The 26,766-nt window shown below is 38.0% G+C and overlaps 2 protein-coding genes across 3 annotated transcripts in view; one reads left to right on the top strand and one right to left on the bottom strand.

Annotated features, from left to right (window-relative positions):
- The window catches only part of PPP4R3B (protein phosphatase 4 regulatory subunit 3B), a 61,692-nt gene extending 59,350 nt beyond the window's left edge, over positions 1-2,342 (top strand). For both annotated transcript variants that reach the window (XM_082672917.1, XM_082672916.1), the window contains one exon: positions 1,638-2,342. In XM_082672917.1, the coding sequence (XP_082529043.1) occupies positions 1,638-1,733 (96 nt within the window). In that variant the 3' untranslated portion in view covers positions 1,734-2,342. The remainder of the gene's footprint in view (positions 1-1,637) is intronic.
- Positions 2,343-5,258: 2,916 nt separating this feature from the next.
- The window catches only part of CFAP36 (cilia and flagella associated protein 36), a 32,725-nt gene continuing 11,217 nt past the window's right edge, over positions 5,259-26,766 (bottom strand). Inside the window, exons 5-10 of the mRNA XM_082672918.1 lie at positions 23,018-23,105; positions 21,259-21,310; positions 9,530-9,632; positions 6,325-6,464; positions 5,988-6,137; positions 5,259-5,502 (exon numbers count right to left, since the gene is read on the bottom strand). Of these exons, the coding sequence (XP_082529044.1) occupies positions 5,401-5,502; positions 5,988-6,137; positions 6,325-6,464; positions 9,530-9,632; positions 21,259-21,310; positions 23,018-23,105 (635 nt within the window). The 3' untranslated portion in view covers positions 5,259-5,400. The remainder of the gene's footprint in view (positions 5,503-5,987; positions 6,138-6,324; positions 6,465-9,529; positions 9,633-21,258; positions 21,311-23,017; positions 23,106-26,766) is intronic.

Here is a 26,766-nt window from a genome sequence, read left to right as displayed (position 1 = left end):
ATTTATAGTTATATATTAAAAGTCTGGAACCTATCAAATTCCTCACAGTGTGCACCTGTGGATTTATAGTTCCTTTTACTTCCAATATTTCATATTTTGTGTTTTTATTCTTTGTATGGTAAACATGATTTTTTAAATGTATAATATGAGTTTGTTTATGGTGTATATATGTATAGATAATAGAGGTAAAATTGAAAACTAAATTGTGTAGCCGAGTGTCAGATAGAATATTTATTGATCTTATGCCAAAAATTATTTTAAATGTTAACCATTTGGAACTGAAATGTTTGTACATTATGATATATAGGATTAAAAGTAAAACTTTCCTTAATTTGCTGTGTGAATATCAGACTGGTGCCTTTTTATGCTGTGATTATGTCTTCTATTTCCTTTCGTCCAACTTGTTTGGCTTAGAAACCAAATAACAAATAATGATAACAGTAATAGTAGCTAATAGCAATTACTGAATAGTAACTACATACCAAGCACTGTGCCAAGTGCTTTACGTTTTGTTTTAAATTCAGCCACACTACTTCTTGCTTATCCAGCTTACAGTTTGTGTGTTAAGCTGAGAAAGAAGCAGAAAGATTCTCACTTAACTATTAAGTTTTATTTGATTCACAGACTTTCTGATAACTGTTTCTAGCTGCTCAGAGCCCTTTGCTGATTAATATTAGTGTTTCAGTTATATTCTGGTAAAGTGTTAATGCTAGATGCCTGGATTCTTTAGGTATGAAGCTACTTAGGTTTGAAATATGACTCATTTCAATTGTACTTGCTTATCCCCTAGAGGTCTTAAGGGTTTGAACTAGATGCAGTGTTTACAGTAGCTCTCTTAACCTGTAAGGTATGTGTACAGATTTCATGGAATTGGTTCAAATTAATGCAGACCTGAGGACATATTAATTGTCTGGGTAAAGTGTCCAGAGCTTTAATAGGATTTGCAAAGGGGTCCATTACTTATAAAAGGCCGAACACCTGAAATATCTGATCCTTTTCTTCTGGGTAGAGAGAGATAGTCCTAAATTTTTGTCATTAGTTTTTAGGAACCATTTCATGTGTTTATTATCATCAGCCATTTAAAATTATTCTTCAAAAAGCAGAAAAAACAATGATGTGTACTTAGTGATGAAATATATACATGAGGTGTATATATATATATATATATATATATATATATATATATATATATATATATATATACACACACATATACATACATACACACAGAGACTAAAAGGCACCTTTTTGTCACTGGCTGGCTATCATCTCGTGTAAGGTTAGAGAAATGAACTAGTTCATCTCCAAGGTCCTTCTAGCTCCAAATGTCATGATTCTTTGTGAGTCCTACTGTTTGGAGATATTTTTCCACAGTGAAATTTTGCTGAGTTGAATTATGAGGTATCATTAAAAATCCCATAAAAAAGTTGAGGGTAACTAAGAATACCAACAGTTGTACTTATTACTAACTGTTCATAATTTCAAGCAGTTCCTTTATCAAATTCAAATATATCTGTTTCAGATACATGTGGTTAGTTTAGAAAAATGATTTCTAATACCTTTAAAAGTGACTACATTTGTACTAATTAGCTTTTTCTGTTGTTAAATATGTTAATTTTTTTTTTATTCTTCATTAGGGAAGTTTGGTTGGTTTAGTGGATTATCCAGATGATGAAGAGGAAGATGAAGAAGAAGAAACATCTCCCAGGAAGAGACCTCGTCTTGGCTCATAAAATATTTACTGGGGACCCTCAACATGTGGTTGTACAAAAATGCTGCAGCTGTTCAGTGAGCTGAAAATCTGAATCAGAAAGCTTTCTCACTTGAACTTATAAATATACAAGGAATAGCAAAAGACACTCAGTATATCAGCTAGGAGAGTTTAGCTCTGTAAAAAAAAAAAAAACCAGGCTTCCCAGGAACTTGATCACTTGCTAGTAATTAATGGGTTTGCCTTTCAGGCTGTCAAAAAAAAAGTTAGTAACCAGAACCTGGGAGATAGCTTCTCAGCAAGGGAACTCTCAGGTTTTGGGACGGTTTAGGGGAAGGACAAAGTTGATAAAATAATATTAATGCAGGGTTGCTCCAGGAGGGTTTCTGATTTAGAAACAGTTATAAAACTTCAGTTGCAAACCCAATAACATTACTTGTATAATGGTGCTGGCCATGTTGTTCTTTTAATCAGTTGCCTCTTTTTAAAAGAAATTTTTATGGAAAACAAGTTCAACTATCATAAAAAATGAAGTTAAGCTGTTGGGACCATTTCTTTGAAGATATAACAGAAATTCAGCCTTACTGGTAGGTAGAGGGAAATACACCCTGTATTACAGCACATGTTGAGTTTTCTACACCAGGAACTTTCAAAGTGTATTTTGATGAAAACAAACAAGCTGGATTCAAAATGGGCAGTTTTGTTAATATAACTTTAAAATCAGCACTTTTACAGATAACAGATGCCAAGAATCAGTATGGTAGTATTCCAGAATGATTTTCTCTAGAAATGGGAGTGGACTGAACAGAATGTTTTCAACTGCCTACCAGTACAATCTTTTGTGGAAGATACTTTGAAGTCACTTTCTGCTTTGTTAATAAAGTTGTCTCTCTCCAGAGCTGCAGGCAAGTTTTAAAGTGTAATTTGTAAAGACTAACATACAAAGAATAGTGCTGAATTAAGTGGCATTTAATATCTACAGGCCATTTTGATCCAAGAAGTTACTTCAGTGTCAGAGTATGCAGCACATGAAGCTTTTCCAAGAACTAACAAGGGTGTAATATGAAAGCTGCTTTTTTTTTTAAGAATAAAAGCACATTCCATGTACGTAAATGAATATAAAATAATAAACTGAGGCAAACAGTTAAGAGGTTTTATTTTTAGAACAGCAAGTTAACTGTAAATATTTTAATGTTAGTTTGCTCATCTATGATCTGAGATGCTGAAGTGAGAAAAACATCCCCCAAACTACAATTTAATGCATTGGGAAGAAAAAAACCAAAAAACTAAAAATAGTAATTCCAGCTACAGCCTTCAGATCACCCTTGTAATGTGTTACGGGTCCATTTTTCCTGGAATAGCTTAAACTGAAGCAGTTTCCCCTGTTTTGGAGATTTTGTAGTTAATTTTAATTTTGGCTATTGTTTGGAAGATGGGCTGTCTGTGTAGATACGAAGTATAGTTTTTCCATAAAACAGATGTTTATTTTGTATTAAAAATACCACTGTACTTGTTTTACACCATTTGTATACATGTGGTGATATTAATGCTGACCTGTAAAATTCAGGAATTAAAATGTGACCCTGTAATTCTATGTTTGTTGCTTTTGTTTGGTTTCTTGTAAATATAAGTAAACTCCATTTTGAGATGTGTCCATTTTACAATATCTTTTTAAAGCCAGTAAGTTATCCATAGATATTTATTATAGACCACTGTGTCATACACCAATCTGAATGAAAGAATTCTAAACAAGGGTCAATTGCACATAGAAGGTATGCCTTGGACACATAAAGTCCCAGCACCAAAGCATCACAGCATTGGGCTTTTACCACCTCTTTGATTAAAGGTACATATATGGAAAAAGACCTTCCACCTCATAAAGGCAAGTGAATCAGGATTTAAACCAAGATCAGTAAAGTTACCATATGAATACATTTTCTTTCAAGCAAATTTTATCAAGCCCCTTCACTCTTCTTAGCTCTTATTAAATTTCCTCTTGGACTCTAATAAGCCCAACCCTAAAGCGTTTCCCTATTTACTCTTGACTCTTCCTGATTAAGTAATTTTAAGTTCCAGTAGGAAGTATTATCTTTATATATCTTATGAAGTTTCTTTAATTTTCCTTTCTGAAGAACTGCCACCAGTCTTTTAAATCATTTAAATCATCATAGGAGAAACTTTTCTTATAGCAGAAATGTGAATGTTTTGTTGAATTACAGGAAAACACTTTTCATGGTACAGATGCTCACCCACAATGATACGAAAACAAGACTTAAAAATAATCCTTGAAAGAATAACTAACTTAAGATTACACGTTAGCTGCTGTCTTAAATGTCTACCCTCAGGCAGATCAAGATTTTTATCTTTATCTTCACTCAGTGAAGCAAGCCGGAGCCCACATTTGTATGCCTGAGGTTCTCTTAAAATTATATCTGTAAACATGTATGCAATATAGAAACTATTTTTAATAAAAAGCTAGATGAACAGATTTCTGTGTTTTAACCACTAGTTTTTCAACTTGTCCATCTGTGATGAAAATGTGACAAATATAAAGTGATGCTGAGTTTTCTCTGCACGTTGAAAGTTGGAACTAATGTAATTTTGGTATCCCTTTTAAAAAGTTTATAACGATAGATTTAAGGAGATAAAATGGAATTGTAAGTTAAACTCAGGAGTGGCCCGTAACTAGAAAAGAGGGTGCTTATGGGATGACACAACACAGGAAGCTTCTGAAAGGAAGGTTTCTCTCCTACTATTTCTGGTTATTTTTTAGCAAATGGACAACAGAACACTACCTGGGATCACTTCACACACAGAAGACCTACACCCATGGCAGAATTCAGGTCAACAGGCTCAGGCAGTTGTTCCTTTATCTGTTTTAATGGTAGCTCTTCTAGAAAGAAAAATAGAGTATTTTTAACATCCCCACGTCTATTTTCAAAGTCCTGTTTGCGCCTGCCTCGATGTGGGATGCTAAAATCTGTCCACCACCACCCCAGAGAACCACTCTTTTCATTAGACTGATCATCCTATATACCTGTTCACCCACAGCTACTCTAACTCACCCAGTAGTTTCCACACAGCAGCCACACATCTTTTTTAAATGAACATTTTCATCATGAACCTTCCCTGCTTTAAAACTTTTCAGTGACTTCCAACTGCCACTATAAAATGTTTAAAACCCTCACATTCCCTACAAGCCTTGCAAATCAGCACCCTACCTATCTCCAATTCTGTGTGCTAACCCCCTCCCCTCATTCTGTCTGTATGCTAGCCATACTGACAGCCGCAGGACCCTGTTTATGATAAAACACTGCCCTTTTCCCTTCTAACAAACACTTGGCTCTTCACTTGGCCCCATGAAAGCAGGGACCCTGTCGATCTACTAGGCTACTGTATCCTTAGCATGCAACACAATGCTTAGCACAAACAATGAATGAATGAATGCACTATCAGTTAGCTTTCTATATCTTCTCTCCATGAGAGAACATTATTCAGAAATTTGTATTGAACTGGTCAGCATAAGTAACTGCCTTCCCCGCCACCCTTTACCTCAAATGTTTAATAGTAACAATAAGGTTATATTTGCATTTACAAACACAAGTATTTGAAACTAACAGGCTCTGTTTAAGGATTAAATAATTTATTTTTAAGAAATTTTGAACTGCTTTGCTAAATTGTTCTTAAAATTACTTATTAATAACTTCTTCTTTAAGTTTCTCTGCAAGCAATCTCCTCTTTAGTAATGTTTGCTTCTCCTCTGCTGTCATTTCTGGTTTCTCTGTCATTTCCTTAAAAAAAAATAAAAGAAAAAAAATTGGCTACAGTAGAATAAGATGGGTTCATTTTCTAAAATTCCTAACATACTGCCTTGAACAAATATTAGAACATTCAGTAAATTTTTTAAAAAAGCCACACATGGACTGAGTTCCCTAAATCTCTTCTTTGTAAAAATCTCTTCTTGGGGAAGCCTTTTAGAGGTGGTGGCTAGGGTACTGATGCTGCTCTATGATAAAATATTTCAAAAGCCTCAGGTAAAACAGACGGCTGACCCTTCAGTGCTCAGAGCAGGGCAAGTAAAGAATCATAAAACTGCTACCCTTTCTACTTCACAAAATCCTCCTATCACAACCATCTCACTGCCTAGAAAAGACTTATTATCAGGTGCTACACTAACAAGGAGGTTAATATGAATAGATCTACAAGAGCACATATGTTGATTTTGAGAATCCCATCCGTAGATTTGCAAATTTTCTCATACTAGAGCTAGCCATACCTCTACCTCCCCAGCAGGTTTTCCTTTCTGCTCCGAATTTTGTATGTGCTTAGTCCTCATATCCTTTCTCATGGACATCAACTTATCTCTCTTCTGCTTCAGATAGTGTTCTCGTTGCCGGAGCTCTTCTGTTCCAAGTGTTGATAAATTCTGGGTCAAATAAGAGAAGGAAAAATCAAGTCTGCGTAAGTGGCACAGATACCCACTGACTGATTAAATTAGAAGTTTGAGTCCAAGACCGCAACAAAAGCCAAGTGTGTATGGCTGTTTACATTGTTTGTTCATAGTACTTTATCATTTTGCTCATAGTTCTTAAAAAGCAATATTTTTTACTTACTGCTATTGGTCCCTCAATGTTTGCATGTTCAAAGCCAGGAATCTTCAGGTCTTTTTGTGGGAGGGAGGAACTTTCAGGCAACGTTTCCAGCTTTCTTGTCAAAGTTTGTACTGACTGATCAGCAGAATGCACTTTAACTTCTGGCAGTAATCAGACAGAGACCAATTAGAATATTATAAGAAATATTAAGTTATTACACTAGGTTCACCAAAATGAGCTAGTGGTAATAATACTATGGTCTTTCTCATACTCATTCACTCAGCATGCATTGATTCAGTGCCTACATTGTGCTAGGCACTGGGTGAGAACAATAAATGTGGTCCCTGTCCTCAAGGAGCTTGAACTACAGTTCTTGTGAATAATGACATTTCAACAAATAAATACCAAGCTCCTGCTGTTTGGTACTATAGCTACAAAAAGATATAATTCTTGTCTAAAGATCAGAACTGCAGTAAAATGTACTACAAGGTTGCCATACAAGCTAAATAAACAGTGCACTAAAATCCCTTACTTACAATGTAATTGGCTTTCAAACTTTTGCTTGCAGGCAAAAACTGTAATAAGCTATAATTTTTTGTATTGGAGGAATAAGTGCCAGTAATATCAATAATTTGTACTACATACTGAAGATAACTATAAACCTACTAACATATTTTAAAAATGAAGATTTTAAAGTAAGTAGAACAGGGAGATCAGCTTGGTGCTTTGTGATGACATAGAGGGATGGGATAGGAAGGGTGGGATGGAGACTCAACAGGGAGGGGATATGAGGATATATGTATACATATAGTTGATTCACTTTATTGTACAGCAGAAACTAACACAACATTATAAAGCAATTATACTCCAATAAAGATGTAAAAAACTACATAAATACAGTAAGTAGAACTTGGAAGCGGATATAACATGAGTACTCAGTACCTTCCAGTTATTTGGTAACTGTGCCAAGAGACAGGATTAACATGCTAATTGCTTTTGAGACATCTTTTATTATAAGATAAGGTGGAGTTTTTTTAAGATAAAACATTTTCACTGTAATACATGGACTATGAAAGACAGCTGGTGAGACAAGCAAAGACATAAAAATAATGCCAAGAACTAAAAGCATCATGGGAGAACATGATATTCATGTCTCTAAATGATTAAAAATCCAGCATGGTAAAACCAGAAATAGAACTTTGCAGGAGCAAGAAACTTGCCCAAGGATCACTGCTTTAGCACAGGGTGAGTGGACTGACTGCAGTGCCAGGGAAGTTAGAAGAAGAAAAAGCTCTCCAGGCTCTTGGACAGAAAGGGAAGTCTCCCTGGAAGAGATGAGGCTGCCGCTAACACTCCAACCAACCTAGACAGGGAACTAGCTCAGAACTAACTTAAACAGAAATGAAGATGAGCTTCAACAAGTTGGTCAAAATATGCAGACAAAATTAAACATGCCATTCATATGATGGTGACTTTAAGCAGTAGTGGGCTTAGCCCCCAAATATGGAACCACAGAGCTGGGGACGAGACAGTAAAATTCTGCGGAGGGGGGAATCCCAGGCACATAAGCATTTATATTCAATTCATGTACTTGGTCTGGACAGTTCCTTGACTTTGTTGGTTATAAACACCTTTTATATTCTAACTAGAGAGAAAAGTACCTGAAGCCAAAATACTTAACTTCTCTGATTTCTAAGAATGGAGAATCGGAAAGCCAGCTAGCTTAAAGAAAGATCATCTCATCACTGGCAACCCTGCGTCAATCTGAGAACAGATGCTATCCATTTCCAGCAGGAACCAGGGAAAGACATGAGCAAAGGGATAAGCAGGAGGTCAAACACCTTTATGATTCCTCCCACATTAGGCCTTTCTCATGGGCACTTTGTATGCAGTGATTGCCCGTAATATCAGATATACTCATTTTTCTAAAAAAATAGAATAGTTTTTAAAAATTAAAATCATTACTTTTGAAATTATCTGCCAGTTTCTCTACCGCTAATGTGCATAACTGAGTTACAAATGGCTTGAGATTAAGTTTTCTATAATAGTTTCACTTAATAGTCAGATAAGCAAATGTATTCAAATTATGTCAGACGGAAGATTAGAACAGTATATGTACTTAGGTCTATATAAAACAAAAAGCTAAGTTTGGGCCAGCAAATTTTAAAAGCACTCAAACAAATCTAAAGCAGGTGCTTTCACAGACATAATTCAAATGAGGTTATTCTACTCAGAACCTGCAGAATATGAAAAAAGAAAAGGAATTATTAGATTTGCTAGGAAGGAAAAAGCCAGATAACTTCATAAACCTGCTTCTGTTTCATATGCCCCATTGTTTTATCAACTAAGCATTTAGATCCTTAAAACACTGGATACACAACAAGCCTATCTATCTCAATTATAAAACTTCTACAAAGTGTAGAAAAACACAAGATTTGGAGTCAGAAGACCAAGGTAAGTCACAGTTTCACTATTTAAGAGCTCAGTGATTTTGGACCTCATTCAAGTTCCTTGAATTTCTTATTTTAAAAAAATAAAAGAAAAATAAGGACCATAATATCTACCTCACAGAGTTACGCGTTTTTTTAATTGATAAAAGGACATGCACCTAAAAACCATAGAAATCCATTAAAAAAATGAAGTAAATTCATGATCATGATTCAAGTTCTGTTTCAGAATTACCTGTCTTCTTATAAAGGAAATCAGAAAACATATATTGAAAATGATTCGCTGCATAGTGAACAAGATCATCCACTAACATTTCCCACAAGGATTCTCATCAATTTTGGTTTCAACAATAGTTTCTGACAACTTCTAGATAAATTGGCTACCTGTTGTTTTCTAATTGTGTTTTAATTCAGTAGGAAAATATTATCTTTCCCTCTTCAGCTTCTAACTCTCAAACACCATGTAATTATGGTCAAGGAAGAGAGTACCAAATGTTATGTGAACATACCTTGAATGCTGTAGTCATGGCATAAAGCCTGGGGGCTTCCCCAAGGAATTTTGATCACGGCTCTGGGTTCCAAGCTTCACTTAGAAATTTGGGGGCTACGCCCTCTCTGTCAGCTATCTCCTACAAGCAACCACTTTAGCTAAATTCACAAAGAACATTAAATACCAATGGCCACTTTTTGAGGGTGAAGTATGTATGAGAAAGTAACACACTCTTTACAGTGTTTATGTATGCATATTATTCAGAAATTTCAGTACATTTCAACCTTACCTGAGGGTGGGTGTGCAAAATGTTCACCATTCCCTTGGGAATTATTCATTTTTGCTGTTTCATTGGCATGCATCGGAGGCTCTTCTGTTTTAGCCTCTGATAGCTTCAGGAATCAACAATATAATTTAAAAAATACTTTAGATTAATTCTGAATAATTCACTACTTAAGGGATTCATACACATTAGTTTAAAAAATTATTGTCTACTGAATGGATAATAAATCAGAGATTCTATTTTTCCAAAGTTTTTAAGATGTTTCCACCATTTTTTATCTTCTACTTTTGAGGTAGGTAAACATTCTCATTTCCAATCATGCAGTGCTAAGAATAACTAGTTTGGTTAAGACTTTGGATTCAGAAAGAAGTGAGTTCAAACCTAGGCTTCACTCTTACTACTCATGTGACCTTGACCAAGACACCAAGAAATACTCTAAAAGAAATAAAATCACTGATTAATAAGGTGCTTTTTCACTTAAAATAATCTAAAAAATATAATAATAATACCACTACTATGATATGCCTGAAGCAACCACAAACTTGTTTACAGGTATACCTCATTTTATTGCACTTCAATTTATTGTGTTTCACAGACATCCCATTTTTTTACAAATTGAAGGTTTGTGGCAACTCTGCATCAAGCAAGTCTATCAGTGTCATTTTTCCAACAGCATTGCTCATTTCATGTCTCTGTGTCACATGTTGGTAATTCTTGCAATATTTCAAATTTTCATTATTATATTTGTTATAGTGATCAGGGATCAGTAATCTTTGATGTTACTATTGTAACTGTTTGGGGGCACCACAAACCAAACCCATGTAAGACGGTGAAACTTGATAGATGAAAGTTGTGTGTGCTCTAACTGCTCCACTGACCACCTGTCCCCTCATTTCTCTCCCTCTCCTCAGACCTCCCTATTCCCTGAGACACAAGAATGTTGAAATTAGGCCAATTAATAAACCTACAGTGACCTCTAAGTGTTCAAGTGAAAGGAGAATCACGGGTCTCTCACTTTAAATCAAAAGCTAGAAATGATTAAGCTTAGTGAGGAAGGCATGTCGAAAGCTGAGATAGGAGAGCCTTCAAGATGGCAGAAGAGTAAGACATGGAGATCACCTTCCTCCCCACAATACATCAGAAATACATCTACATGTGGAACAACTGCTACAGAACACTGGCAGAAGACCTCAGACTTCCCAAAAGTCAAGAAATTCCCCATATACCTGGGTAGGACAAAAGAAAAAAGAAAACACAGAGACAAAAGAATAGGGACGGGACCTACACCTCTGGGAGGGAGCTGTGAAGGAGGAAAAGTTTCCACACACTAGGAAACCCCTTCACTGGCGGAGATAGGGAGTGGCAGAGGGGAAGCTTCGGAGCCACGGAGGAGAGCACAGCAACAGGGGTGCAGAGGGCAAAGGAGTGGGGTTGGCTGCATGAACACAGCCTGAAGGGGCTAGTGCGCCACAGGTAGATGGGAGGGAGTCTGGGAAAAAGTTTGGAGCTGCCTAAGAGGCAAGAGACCCTTGTTTCCGGGTACATGAGGAGAGGGGATTCAGAGCACCGCCTAAATGAGCTCCCGAGATGGGCGCAAGCCACGGCTATCAGAGCCGACACCAGAAACGGGCATGAGACGCTAAGGCTGCTGCTGCCGCCACCAAGACGCCTGTGTGTGAGCACAGGTCACTATCCACACCCCACTTCCGGGGAGCCTGTGCAGCCCGCCACTGCCAGGGTCCCGTGATCCAGGGGCAACTTCCCCGGGAGAACGCACGGCACGCCTCAGGCTGGTGCAACATCACTCCAGCCTCTGCCACCGCAGGCCCGCCCCGCACTCCGTGCCCCTCTCTCCCCCCAACCACCGGCCTGAGTGAGCCACAGCCCCCAAATCAGCTGCTCCTTTAACCCCGTCCTGTCTGAGCAAAGAACAGACGCCCTCAGGCGACCTACACACAGAGGCAGGGCCAAATCCAAAGCTGAACCCCTGGGCTGTGCGAGCAAAGAAGAGAAAGGTAGGGATTCCCTGGTGGCGCAGTGGTTGAGAGTCCGCCTGCCTATGCAGTGGACACGGGTTTGTGCCCTGGTCTGGGAGGATCCCACATGCCGCAGAGCGGCTGGACCTGCGAGCCATGGCCACTGAGCCTGCGCGTTCGGAGCCTGTGCTCCGCAACGGGAGAGGCCACAGCAGTGAGAGGCACGCCTACCACAAAAAAAAAAAAAAAAAAAAAAAGAAGAAGAAGAGAAAGGGAAATCTCTCCCATCAGCCTCAGGAGCAGCGGATTAAATCTCCACAATCAACTTGATGTACCCTGCATCTATGGAGTACCTGAATAGACAACGAATCATCCCAAACTGGGGCAGTGGACTTTGGGAGCAACGATTTTTTTTTTCCCCTTTTTTCTTATTCTGAGTGTGTATGTGTATGCTTCTGTGTGGGACTGTCTGTATAGCTTTGCTTTTACCATTTGTCCTATGGTTCCGTCTGTCCGTTTTTTGGGGGTTTTTTTTAGTATAGTTTTTAGCACTTGTTATCATTGGTGGATTTGTTTTTTGGTTTGGTTGCTCTCTTCTCTCTTTCTTTTTATTACTTTTTTTAAAATTATTTTTTACTTTAATAACTTTATTTTATATTATTATTATATTTTTCTTTCTTTCTTTCTTTCTTTCTACCTTTTATTCTGAGCCGTGTGGATGACAGGGTCTTGGTGCTCTGGCCGGGTGTCAGGCCTGTGCCTCTGAGGTGGGAGAGCCGAGTTCAGGACATTGACCCACCAGAGACCTCCCAGCTCCACATAATATCAATCGGCGAGAGCTCTCCCAGAGATCTCCATCTCAACGCCAAGACCCAGCTCCACTCAACAACCAGCAAGCTACAGTGCCAGACACCTGATGCCAAACAACTAGCAAGACAGGAACACAACCCCACCCATTAGCAGAGAGGCTGCCTAAAATCATAAGGTCACAGACACCCCAAAACACACCACCAGACTCAGTCCTGCCCACCAGAAAGACAAGATCCACTCTCATCCACCAGAACACAGGTACCAGTCCACTCCACCAGGAAGCCTCCACAACCCAATGAACCAACCTTAGCCACTGGGGGTAGACACCAAAAACAATGGTAACAACGAACCTGCAGCCTGCGAAAAGGAGACCCCAAACATGGTAAGTTAAGCAAAATGAGAAGACAGAGAAACACACAGCAGATGAAGGAGTAAGGTAAAAACCCACCAGACCTAACAAATGAAGAGGAAATAGGCAGTCTACCTGAAAAAGAATTCAGAATAATGATAGTAAAGATGATCCAAAATCTTGGAAATAGAATGGAAAAAATACAAGAAACGTTTAACAAGGAACTAGAAGAAATAAAGAGCAAACAAACAATGATGAGCAACACAATAAATGAAATTAAAAATTCTCTAGAAGGAATCAATAGCAGAGTAACTGAGGCAGAAGAACGGATAAGTGACCTGGAAGATAAAATAGTGGAAATAACTACTGCAGAGCAGAATAAAGAAAAAAGAATGAAAAGAATTGAGTACAGTCTCAGAGACCTCTGGGAAAACATTAAATGCACCAACATTCGAAGTATAGGGGTCCCAGAAAAACAAGAGAAAAAGAAAGGGACTGAGAAAATATTTGAAGAGATTATAGTTGAAAACTTCCCTAATATGGGAAAGGAAATAGTTAATCAAGTCCAGGAAGCACAGAGAGTCCCATACAGGATAAATCCAAGGAGAAACACACCAAGACACATATTAATCAAACTATCAAAAATTAAATACAAAGAAAAAAGCATTAAAAGTAGCAAGGGAAAAACAACAAATAACATACAAGGGAATTTCCATAAGGTTAACAGCTGATCTTTCAGCAGAAACTCTGCAATCCAGAAGGGAGTGGCAGGACATATTTAAAGGGGTGAAACAGAAAAACCTACAACCAAGATTACTCTACCAAGCACGGATCTCATTCAGATTCGATGGAGAAATTAAAACCTTTACAGACAAGCAAAAGCTAAGAGAATTCAGCACCACCAAACCAGCTTCACAACAAACGCTAAAGGAACTTCTCTGGGCAGGAAACAAAAGAGAAGGAAAAGACCTGCAAAAACAAACCCAAAACAATTAAGAAAATGGTAATAGGAACATACATATCGATAATTACCTTAAATGTAACTAGATTAAATGCTCCAACCAAAAGACATAGACTGGCTGAATGGATACAAAAACAATACCTGTATATATGCTGTCTACAAGAGACCCACATCAGACCTGTGGACACGTACAGACTGAAAGTGAGGGGATGGAAAAAGATATTCCACGCAAATGGAAGTCATAAGAAAGATGAAGTAGCAATTCTCATATCAGACAAAATAGACTTTAAAACAAAGACTATTACAAGAGACAAAGAAGGACACTACATAATGATCAAGGGATTGATCCAAGAAGAAGATATAACAATTGTAAATATTTATGCACCCAACATAGGAGCACCTCAACACATAAGGCAAATGCTAACAGCCATAAAAGGGGAAATCGACAGTAACACAATCATAGTAGTGGACTTTAACACCCCACTTTCACCAATGGACAGATCATCCAAAATGAAAATAAATAAGGAACACAAGCTTTAAATGATACATTAAACAAGACGGACTTAGTTGATATTTATAGGATATTCCATCCCAAAACAACAAAATACACTTTCTTCTAAAGTGCTCATGGAACATTATCCAGGATAGATCATATCTTGGGTCACAAATCAAGCCTTGGTAAAATTAAGAAAATTGAAATCGTATCAAGTATCTTTTCTGACCACAATGCTATGAGACTAGATATCAATTACAGGAAAAAATCTGTAAAAAATACAAACACATGGAGGCTAAACAATACACTACTTAATAACCAAGAGATCACTGAAGAAATCAAAAAATACCTAGAAACAAATGACATGAAAACATGACAACCGAAAACCTATGGGATGCAGCAAAAGCAGTTCTAAGACAGAAATTTACAGCAATACACTCCTACCTTAAGCAACAAGAAATATCACAAATAAACAACCTAACCTTACACCTAAAGCAATTAGAGAAATAACAAAAAAAAAACCCCCAAAGTTAGCAGAAGGAAAGAAATCATAAAGATCAGATCAGAAATGAAAAAGAAATGAAGGAAACAATAGCAAAGATCAATAAAACTAAAACCTGGTTCTTTGAGAAGATAAACAAAATTGATAAACCATTAGCCAGACTCATCAAGAAAAAAAGAGAGAAGACTCAAATCAATAGAATTAGAAATGAAAAAGGAGAAGTAACAACTGACACTGCAGAAATACAAAGGCTCATGAGAGATTACTATAAGCAACTATATGCCAATAAAATGTACAATCTGGAAGAAATGGACAAATTCTTAGAAATGCACAAACTTGTGAAACTGAACCACAAAGAAATAGAAAATACAAACAGACCAATCACAGGCACTGAAATTGCGACTGGGATTAAAAATCTTCCAACAAACAAAAGCCCAGGACCAGAGGGCTTCACAGGCAAATTCTATCACATATGTAGAAAAGAGCTAACACCTATCCTTCTCAAACTCTTCCAAAATATACCAGAGAGAGGAACACTCCTAAACTCATTCTACGAGGCCACCATCACCCTGATACAAAAACCAGACAAAGATGTCACAAAGAAAGAAAACTACAGGCCAATATCACTGATGAATATAGATGCAAAAATCCTCAACAGAATACTAGCAAACAGAATCCAACAGCACATTAAAAGGATCATACACCATGAACAAGTGGGGTTTATCCCAGGAATGCAAGGATTCTTCAATATATGCAAATCAATCAATGTGATACACCATATTAACAAACTGAAGAATAAACACCATATAATCATCCCAATAGATGCAGAAAAAGCTTTCGACAAAATCCAACACCGATTTATGATAAAAAACCCTCCAGAAAGTAGGCACAGAGGGAACTTACCTCAACATAATAAAGGCCATATATGACAAACCCACAGCCGACATCGTTCTCAATGGTGAAAAACTGAAACCATTTCCTCTAAGATCAGGAACAAGACAAGGTTGCCCACTCTCACCACTATTTTTCAACATTGCTTTGGAATTTTTAGCCACAGCAATCAGAGAAGATAAAGAAATAAAAGGAATCTAAATTGGAAAAGAAGAAGTAAAGCTGTCACTGTTTGCAGATGACATGATACTATACATAGAGAATCCTAAAGACGCTACAAGAAAACTACTAGAGCTAATCAACGAATTTGGTAAAGTAGCAGGATACAAAATTAATGCACAGAAACCTCTTGCATTCCTATACACTAACAATAAAAAATCTAAAAGAGAAATTAAGGAAACACTCCCATTTACCAATGCAAAAAGAATAAAACACGTAGGAATAAACCTACCTAAGGAGACAAAAGACCTGTATGCAGAAAACTATAAGACACCGATGAAAGAAATTAAAGACGATACAAACAGATGGAGAGATGTACCATGTTCTTTGACTGGAAGAATTAACATTGTGAAAATGACTATACTACCCAAAGCAATCTACAGATTCAATGCAATCCCTATCAAAATACCAATGGCGTTTTTCACAGAACTAAAACAAAAAATTTCACAATTTGTATGGAAACACAGAAGACCCCTAATAGCCAAAGTAATCTTGAGAAAGAAAAACGGATCTGGAGGAATCAGGCTCCCTGACTTCAGAGTATACTACAAAGGTACAGTAATCAAGACAGTATGGTACTGGCACAAAAACAGAAACATGGATCAATGGAACAGGATAGAAAACCCAGAGATAAGCCCACACACATATGGTCACCTTATTTTTGATAAAGGAGCCAAGAATATACAATGGAGAAAAGACAGCCTCTTCAGTAAGTGGTGCTGGGAAAACTGGACAGCTACATGTAAAAGAATGAAATCAGAACACTCTCTAACACCATACACAAAAATAAACTCAAAATGGATTAAAGACCTAAATGTAAGGCCAGACACTATAAAACCCTTAGAGGAAAACATAGGCAGAACACTCTATGACATAAATCACAGCAAGATTCTTTTTGACCCACCTCCTAGAGAAATGGAAATAAAACCAAAAATAAACAAATGGACCTAATGAAACTTCAAAGCTTTTGCACAGCAAAGGAAACCATAAACAAGACAAAAAAACAACCCTCAGAATGGGAGAAAATATTTGCAAATGAAGCAACTGACAAAGGATTAATCTCCAAAATTTACACGCAGCTCATACAGCTCAATATCAGAAAAACAAACAACCCAATCCAAAAATGGGCAGAAGACCTAAATAGACATTTCTCCAAAGAAGATATACAGATTGCCAGCAAACACATGAAAGAATGCTCAACATCATTAATCTTTAGGGAAATGCAAATCAAAACTACAATGAGGTATCACCTCACAGCAGTCAGAATGGCCATCATCAAAAAATGTACAAACAATAAATGTGGAGAGGGTGTGGAGAAAAGGAAATCCTCTTGCACTGTTGGTGGGAATGTATGTTAATACAGCCACTATGGAGAACAGGAGGTTCCTTAAAAAACTAAAAATAGAACTACCATATGACCCACAATCCCACTACTGGGCATATACCCTGAGAAAACCATAATTCAAAAAGTCATGTACCACAATGTTCATTGCAGCTCTATTTACAATAGCCAGGACATGGAAGCAACCTAAGTGTCCATCAACAGATGAATTGCTAAGGAAGATGTGGCACATATACAATGGAATATTACTCAACCATAAAAAAAATCGAAATTGAGTTATTTCTAGTGAGGTGGATGGACCTAGAGTCTGTCATACAGAGTGAAGTACGTCAGAAAGAGAAAAACAAATGCCGTAGGGTAACACATATATATGGAATCTAAAAAAAAAAAAAAAGTGGCCACGAAGTACCTAGGGGCAGGACGGGAATAAAGACGCAGACCTACTAGAGAATGGACTTGAGGACACAGGGAGGGGGAAGGGTAAGCTGTGACAAAGTGAGAGAGTGGCATGGACACATATACACTACCAAACGTAAAGTAGACAGCTAGTGGGAAGCAGCCGCATAGCCCAGGGAGACCAGCTCGGTGCTTTGTGACCACCTAGAGGGGTGGGATAGGGAGGGTGGGAGGGAGGGAGACTCAAGAGGGAGGAGATATGGGGATATATGTATATGTATAGCTGATTCACTTTGTTATACAGCAGAAACTAACACACCATTGTAAAGCAATTACACTCCAATAATGATGTTAAGAAAAAAGGAAGCTGAGATAGGCCAAAGGTTAGGCCTGTTGTACCAAACAGTTAGCCAAGTTGTGAATGCAAAGGAAAAGCTCTTGAAGGAAATTAAAAGTGATACTCCAGTGAACACATGAATGATAAGAAAGCGAAACAGCCTTATTGCTGATATGGAGAAACTCTTAGTGGTCTGGATAAAAGATCAAACCAGCCACAACACTCCCATAAGCCAAAGCCTAATCCAGAGCAAGTCTTTAACTCTCTTCAGTTCAAGCCTTTAACTCTCTTCAGTTCTATGAAGGCTGAGAGATGTGAGGAAGATGCAGAAGAAGAGTGTGAAACTAACAGAGGGTGGTTCATGCGGCTGAAGGAAAGAAGCTGTCTCTGTAACACAAAAGTACAGGATGAGGCAGCAAGTGCTTATGCAGAAGCTGCAGCAAGCTATCCAGAAGATCTCACTAACAAAATTAATGAAGGTGGTTACACTAAACAACAGATTTTCAATGCAAATGAAACAGCCTACTACTGGAAGGAGAGGCCATATAGGACTTTCCTAGCTGGAGAGGATAAGTCAGTGCCTGGCTTTAAAGCTTCAAAGGACAGGTTCTCTTATTAGGGGCTAATGCAGCTGGTGACTTGAAGTTGAAGCCAATGCTCATTTACTGTTCTGAACATCATAAGGCCCTTAAGAATTATGCTAAATCTACTCTCCCTGTGCTCTATCAATGGAACAACAAAGCCTGGATTACAGCACATCTGTTTACAACATGGTTTACTGAATATTTGAAGCCCACTGTTATGATCTACTCCTCAGAAAAAAAAGATTCCTTTCAAAATATTAACTACTCATTGACAATGCACCTGGATACCCAAGAGCTCTGATGGAGGTGTACAACAAGATTCATGTTGTTTTCATGCCTGCTACACAACATCCGTTCTACATCTCATGGATCAAGGAGTAATTTCAACTTTCAAGTCTCATTCTTTAAGCAATACATTTCGTAAGGCTATAGCTGCCACAGATGATGATTTCTCCAATGGATCTGGGCAAAGTCAATTGAAATCCTTCTGGAAAGGATTCACAGTTCTAGATGCCATTAAGAACATTCATGATTCATGGAAAGAGGTCAAAATATGAACATTAACAGGAATTTAGAAGAAATTGATTCCAACCCTCATGGATGACTTAGAGGGCTTCAAGATTTCAGTGGAGGAAGTTTTGCAGATGTGGAGGAAACAGCAAGAGAACCAGAATTAAAAGTGGAGCCTGGAGATGTGCCTGAATTGGTGCATTCTCATGATAAAACTTGAATGGATGAGGAGTTACTTCTTATGGATGAGCAAAGAGAGTGGTTTCTTGAGATGGAATCTGCTCCTGGGGAAGATGCTGTGAAGATTATTGAAATGACACCAAAGGATTTAGAATATTACACAAATTTAGTTGATAAAGTAGCAGCCAGGTTTGAGAAGATTGACTCCAATTTTGAAAGAAGTTCTACTGTGGGTAAGATGCCATCAAACAGCACTTCATGCTACTGTGAGATTGTTCATGAGAGGAAGAGTCAAATAATGCGACAAACTTCATTGTTGTCTTATCTTAAGAAACTGCCACATCCACCCCAACCTTCAGTAACCACCACCCTGGTCAGTCAGCAGCCATCGACATCGAGGCAAGGCCCTCCACCAGCAAAAAGATTACAGCTTGCTGAAGGTTCAGATGATGGTTAGCATTTTTTAGCAATAAAATAATATTTTTCTTTTTCCTCTTTGGCCGCACCACACAGCATGTGGGATCTTAGTTCCCCGACCAGGGATCGAACCGGCGGCCCCTGCAGTGGAAGTGCAAAGTCTTAACCTCTGGACCACCAGGGAAGTCCCAGCAATAAATATAATTTTTAATGAAGGTATGTACATTGTTTTTTTAGACATAATGCTACTGCACAATTAATAGACTACAGTATAGTGTAAACATAACCTTTATATGCACTGGGAAACCAAAATACTTTTGTGACTTATTTCATTGCCATCTTCGCTTTATTGCAATAGTCTAGAACCGATCTCACAACATCTCTGAGATATGCCTGTATTTCCATTTCTAAAATGGGATACTATATTTAAACCAAAGAGATCGTTTAAATCTTGGAAAGAACCAAGTAAACTGATACTTCATTTTTCCTTAAAAACAGGAAAATCCAATCACATGTAACTTTTCAGGTAATTCATGAATACCTAAATCATAAGTCTCTATATGTTGAGTGATGGAAACATGAAGACTGAAATTATTATCAGCTCTACTTTTGTGTGCTTGAAAATTTCCATTAAAAGAAGTCTAAAAAAACCATACGCCCCAAAACATATTATTATTCAAGAAGCCTGATATAGTTTATACATAAATCAGAAAGTCAATACTACTGTCTTTTTGTGTGTGTGTCTGTGGCCACATCGCCCGGCCTGTGGGATCTTAGTTCCCCAACCAGGGATCAAACCGGCACCGCCTGCCGTGGAAGTGCGAAGTCTTAACCTCTGGACCACCAGGGAATTCCCAGTACTACTGTCTTCTGAGAGCAGTTTTGAACCAGTTTCTGTTCTATACTCCTACATTAAAAAATATTATCTATGAATTTCACCTCCATTTACTAAAAGGAGATTTACTCAGATACATAAATCCCCTCTAAATCCTAAAACATCTCTCTTTTGCTCTTCATTGGTTACCTTGGAGTAAAATAGGTTTTTTCAAATATAGTAAATGATACAAGCAGGTATCACAGTCATTGAAGGAAAAAAAGGAAAATGACTTTCAAGCAACTGAGAATTAGTTTATATTAGGTTTCACTCTCCCTTCAGGGAGATTTGAGAAAATGTGGAAAGAGAAGCAGCTAGAAAAGGGGGGAGGAAAAAATAAATATTATCTTCCCTCACCTCAGCCAGATACATGTTTAATTGATCCTTAGGAAAGATTAGGCCCTTTATGGAAACAGTTCTTAATGAAAGAGGAGTATGCCAGGAAACGTGAAACTGAATCATTCTGCTTCAAGCTGGCAATGTTAAAGTCTACAAGGGACCCTCAGTATTAGCTGCAGATGGTGTTTCAAAATAGTAAAGGAATCAAGGTGAGTGGGGAAGTAAAATGTTTTTCTTAATCCTCTTTTATTCATAAAATTAAGGGGAATTTCTATTAAAAATTCCCCCAAATCTGAATGGTATTACATACAGTTTTTTTGGAGTGAACAATCTCATTCTTTATCGGGAATTTAAAAGGTAGGTTGCTGGATGAATTATAAAGTGAATAAAGTTATAAAGTTAAGTATAAATGCTCAGAATTGCCAAGAAAATATAAATACTCTGAGGAACTGTGTCGTTCCACCTAAGCTTAAACTTTAATAGAAAACCCAGGTGTAAACCTAAGGGATAACAGCAATGAAATATTTCTATTATATTAATATGTTTTGTAGGCACCTGCTTTTTACTCTTTCTTTCTTCCTCCTGGTCATATTCTTCTTTCGATTTTCTGAAATATACAAAAATAAAGTAGAAAAGTAAACTTTCTCTTTTGGTCAAAGAATAAATATTCAACAAGAAACATGCTAACCTAAGCTTACAATATGTGCAAGAAATTTTGGAAACAAAGATGGAAATAATCAGGCTTAACTTAAAGCAGCTTACAATCAACTGAGAAAGACATACATAGGCATAAACAGCATAATATAGTTAGCCACATAAAGTACAGGTTTACCTATTTCCTCTGGAGATGTGAAGGACCCCTAGCTGAACAAAGATCAACAGGTTTGAAATCCTAAACCCAAATCTGAATGGCAAATCTCATGAATATGGACTTCGATCTCTCTCTTTAGACTGATCAGTTACATTCCTCCTAAGATCCATTTCTCCCCTCATTCTAGTTTTTCCATGGCATCTGAGCTACCACACAGCTCTCCTGATGCCATTATGCCAAAGCCCTATCAGCTTTTGTAAACTGCTCACTGAGGGAAGTCTGATTTAGGAAAATAGCCAATTCAACTCTCATACATGTTCATGATTAAGCTCCACTGCTTATACAGTAGTACACCACCCCCAGAAGCTCGTAGAAAACACAGTAAAATCTAAAAGCACAATGCTGACCAGTTTTCAAACCACCAATCAACCAAGAAGCAACCAGTACAAGTCAAAACTGACAGTCCTTTAAACCTATTACCAAATATCCTGAACTCTTCAAATCTTTCAACTCAGAGCGTTGTGTGTTGTCTCAGGCTCCCATTTGCCCTCGCCATGGAAAGGAGGACCTGGCAGGAAAGGCCGGGTTTTACCCGCAAACTTGCCTCCCTCCCCACAACCACTCAAATCTCCTGAAATGCAGCACAAAGTCCTACAGCTCCTTCCACAGTCCCCCACTAGGCCCATCCTCCTAACCACCATCCTGCCTAACCTCCCTCCTGCTTTGGAACTGGGGACAAGTTGGGTAGGTGGGAGGACTACAGGATGCTAGAAGACGGTCATGTATGTGGTTAGAGTGGAGAGCCAGGGCCACCAAATGCCAAGGCCCCATTCTGCAGGGGACACAAATAGCTGCAGGTATCCTTTTGCCTTAAACCTATACATTCCCATAGATTTAAATATTAAGTGCTTCAATTGCCCCTCCCTTCTAAAACTCCCATAGGGGTCAGGGGACAACAGGCCCAAGAGGGGAAATGCCCCTTTAGTGGGCTGCACATTCCATGCCAGGCATTTGGCTGAGAATCACGTAACTGAGGCAAGAAAGAGACCAGCAAAGAGTCAGCTATTTGGTCTGTGGAGTCTGGATATTCAACCTCCTACTGTGAGACACCTGGCATAAGCCTCCTCTAATACCCAGATCCAGAAGTCAAGGAGTTTCCTGCTTATCTCAGGCCACTACAGCCCTTCCAGGCATCAGGCTGGGTCTACTGCATCTTGTTCCCATTGGTGGCTAGTTTCCTATTCCCATGATGCGAGTGGAGGAAGACCCTCCCATCTGCGCTGATCTGGTATGAGTCATCTGAAAATAATTTTTTCTGTCCATTAAGAAATGTAATATATACATAATTATAAACAAATAAAATGATAAATCATTTTCATCGTCTTTAGGAGAGAATTTAGATATTTTACTAGTTCACAGTATTTTTTTGAGTAAAAAGCACATATGCAGATAATATTGTAATGTTACTAATGATCCATTCAAAAAATAATTAAAGAAGCATACCTAAGAACTTCTCTCAGGATTTTCATCTCTTCCTGTTCAAGGTCACTGACCACATCAGAACCATCTGTTAAGCAGTCAGGTAATACACCTGTTCAAAACCAAAGACCATACAGAAGAATATCAAGTCAACTGAAACACTTATTTTTCACTATTCTAGCTCATCAAGAAGTACAAATAAGTTTATTAAGATCTATAACTTTTAAAAAATGTTCTAAGCTATTATCTTTGTAACTATGGTCTTTTTAACTTTTTCTTCTTTTAGGGAATCAGCCCCACCAAAAAAGCACAATTTTACCTAGAAATGACTCTTGGTAATTATTTGTATTGCTTATTTAAAATAACAATAATAATATATGACAATAGAAATTAATTGCTTATATTTAATATAAGCAACTTATAGAATTAATATAAGCTATTTATAGAATAAATAGCTTATATTTCAGCTATTATCTTCCATAATCATACTATACAGGACATACCATTGAAATCAATAAGCTCCTAATAATGAAATTATGCTCTCAAAAGTATTCCTTAAATGGGAGAAGAGTTTACAAAACAAAATATAAAATACGTCATTAATTGAAACAGTATGTTAATCCTCTTCATTCATACTAAAACAAATGCTACTGAAAAGGGCCCCGCTTACTACATGCAGAAAAGCATGGTGCTAAGCACTTAAGGGGAATATAAAGATGAATAAAACAACCTCTGCCCTCAGAGCTTCTATTCAAATATTGGGCTAATAACTATAAACCAGGGCAGCACCAACTTTGGCCCAAGGCAAATAGTAATTCATGGCAAGCAATTTTAAGCATTGGTTTCATTTACTTTATTACCTATATCTTCCTGATAAGCAGGTAGACTGGTAATAAGTGTTCTGTTTTTATCTATAATTATTATATTCCCAAAACATTAACAGCATGTCCCCTAATTTTTACCTTCCATTTCTTTATCCATATATGACTACGGGATTTTGGATCTGCTCTAAATTAAAGTAGCTTTATTATTCTAATCCCCTGATGTTTAAATGCATTGTAAAGTAAACTTGTCATTTTGATATAACTGCAGATTCACACGCAGTTGTAAGAAACAATACAGAGAGATGCTATGCACTCTTTACCCAGTTTCCCCCAAGGGTTACATTTACAAAACTATAGTATAGTATCACAACCAGAAAATTGGTCTTAAGTGCATTTTTCCTCAGTCAAAAGCTATACAATTAGTATTCTCCTATTCACCTTTTATGGAAAATTTTAAAAACTAAGGAAAGACTAAAACAACAGTATGCAATACCTCAAAACTGTAATAAGGAAAACACTTTTATATTCTATTACAAGTTAATCACTAAAGGGATGTTGCCTATAAACTTAAATTATACATAATGGCCCATCTCTGGGAACCCTGCTTCCCAGGTAATGAGCACTAAGCTAAAATAGCTTTGTTTAGCTCACAGGAAACATTCTGACCAGGCCCATCTGTGAATGACTACAGGGAGGAAGAAATTAACACATCCCCTCCAGAAGCTGATGGGAACCAGAAAAGGTTTGACTTTACTCCCTCCCCTTTTAGTATAAAATGAGCCTGAATTCTAACTCAGGCAAGATGGTTCTTTGGGGCACTAGCCCAACAACTTGTCTCTCGATTACTGGCCTGTCGTGCAGCAAGCAGTACAAGCTTAGACTCGGTAACAAAACCATCAAAATAATGCTCTGATTTGCATCTTCCCCAAATTCTTTGATGAGGTACAACCAGAATCCAGAGAGCCTTTGAATTTTTCTCACATAAACAGTCTGCAGTTTTGAGTGCAATCAACGTTGCTCTAAGGTACTTTCCTCTGGATTTATGTTAAGTGAAATTCTTAAATACAAGTATTAAAAATTCATGGCAGAACTAAGTATTAGTCTATGTTTAAATGTAAGCAAACTGTCACACCCTGTGGTTTGACAGCAGCATTATTCCACATCATTCCCCTCGTCCTTCCTTGCTAATATAAGCCACATGTGTGCAGTTACCAGGCAGCCAAGTACTTAGAGGCAGGGCCCTACCACACCCCACAAGAGTGACTCATGATTCAAGCCAATTGCAATGGTCTCATTCCCCCTGCCAGAGGGTTTAGAAAGGCGTGTCACCCCAATCCTGACCAATAGGACCTAAGGGGAAAACTCCTAGGGGGCTTCCATGAAAGTGTTGTCTTGCTAGCAAAAAAAGATGTACAGGAAGAAACATCCCTTTTCTTCATGAGATATTAAAGTCTGCATTCGATGCAGCCAGATGCAATCATGAGAGAAGATCCTGAGAATAGCAGAGTATAAAGAGGAAACGTGTCAGAGTCCTTAATAACATCACTGAGCCACCAAATTAACCAACCCTGGACCTTTCTTCCCTCCCTTCCTCTGGACTTCTTGTTCAATTGAGATGATAATTTCCTATTGCTTAGGCCATTTTCACTGAGGTATTCTGCTAATGGCAGCCTGAGGCACCCAGCTGATACAAGCTATGTGTACCTGTTCTCTTTTAATTAAAATCTAAATGTTGGGGCTTCCCTGGTTGAGAATCTGACTGCCGATGCAGGGGACACGGGTTCGTGCCCCGGTCCGGGAAGATCCCACATGCCGCCGGGAGAGGCCACAACAGTGAGAGGCCCGCGTAACGCCAAAAAAAAAAAAAAAAAACTAAATGTTTCTGGTTAAATTGAAAACTATAGAGTACCAATATCAAGTTCACTATTTCTTTTATCAAAACTGATCCCCCTAAAATAATTCTAAATAACATGAAATAATTATTCAAATTATCCCATAGGTCAGAATAAAGCATAGCTGCAGGAAAACACAAGAGAAAAGGATTTTATGAAGCTAACTATGGTAGAGAAACAAAGAAAAAGAGACTGTTTTCCAAACTTATTTATACCAAAACAACAGCACGGTGTCATGCATCGTTCAGGGTTAGGGTGGTGCCGTCTCCAAACCACAGACAACAGCTGTCTTACCTGCTGTGAAATGAATTTAGGATTTTAGGGAATAGTTTTGATGGTGGTTGGCTCTAAAGGATATAGTCTTTACACATATCAGACAAATGAGAGTAGAACCCACAACAAAGGCCCTGCAACATTCTAATGTTTGCCCTGTAACAACAGAAGCCCTATTGTTGCATGCTCCAGACCCTTAAAAGCAAACAGTACAACTAAACTATAGCTCCCATATCTTCAAGAAACAAGCCAAAAAAAGGCCCTGCTGCCAAACCATTAGAGTTTGGCATGGTAAGGAATATCAGTGGCAATCTATTAAGCAAAGGAATACACAGGTATGAAGGTCATCGGAGTCAGAAATGGGAAACTGAGATAAGCACCTGGGGTGAAAATCAGATAGTACAAAAACAAGAAGTATGGTTAGAAACTCTGATGTTCTGAGTCAAGATTTCAAATATAGTTCAAGTGCACAGGAAGGGAAGAAAAGCAGGAAGAGCTAGAAAGAACGTGAGTTTAGGCAGAGTTAAGGAAAAAATAAAGCTAAAGGTAGCTACCAAGGGCTTTGAGTTCTGCTTTTTCTTCCACCTGATGGTGGGGTAATCCTATCTGCCCATTGCCCTAGAACAGTAGTTCTCAGTGCGGGCCCAGGACCAGCAGCTTTAGCATCAGCTAGGAACTTGCTAAAAATGCAAAGTATTAGGCCCTACCCCAGACCTACTGAATCAGAAATGGGGAGACAGCCACATGTGTTTCAACAAGCCCTCCAACTGCTTCCAAGAGCTTG

The sequence above is a fragment of the Grampus griseus genome (assembly GCF_964374135.1).
Source record: "Grampus griseus genome assembly, chromosome: 15".
In the NCBI taxonomy this organism is placed as follows: Eukaryota; Metazoa; Chordata; class Mammalia; order Artiodactyla; family Delphinidae; genus Grampus; species Grampus griseus.
Note: the sequence above shows the minus strand (reverse complement) of the source record. Positions and strands in the feature narration are given on the sequence as shown.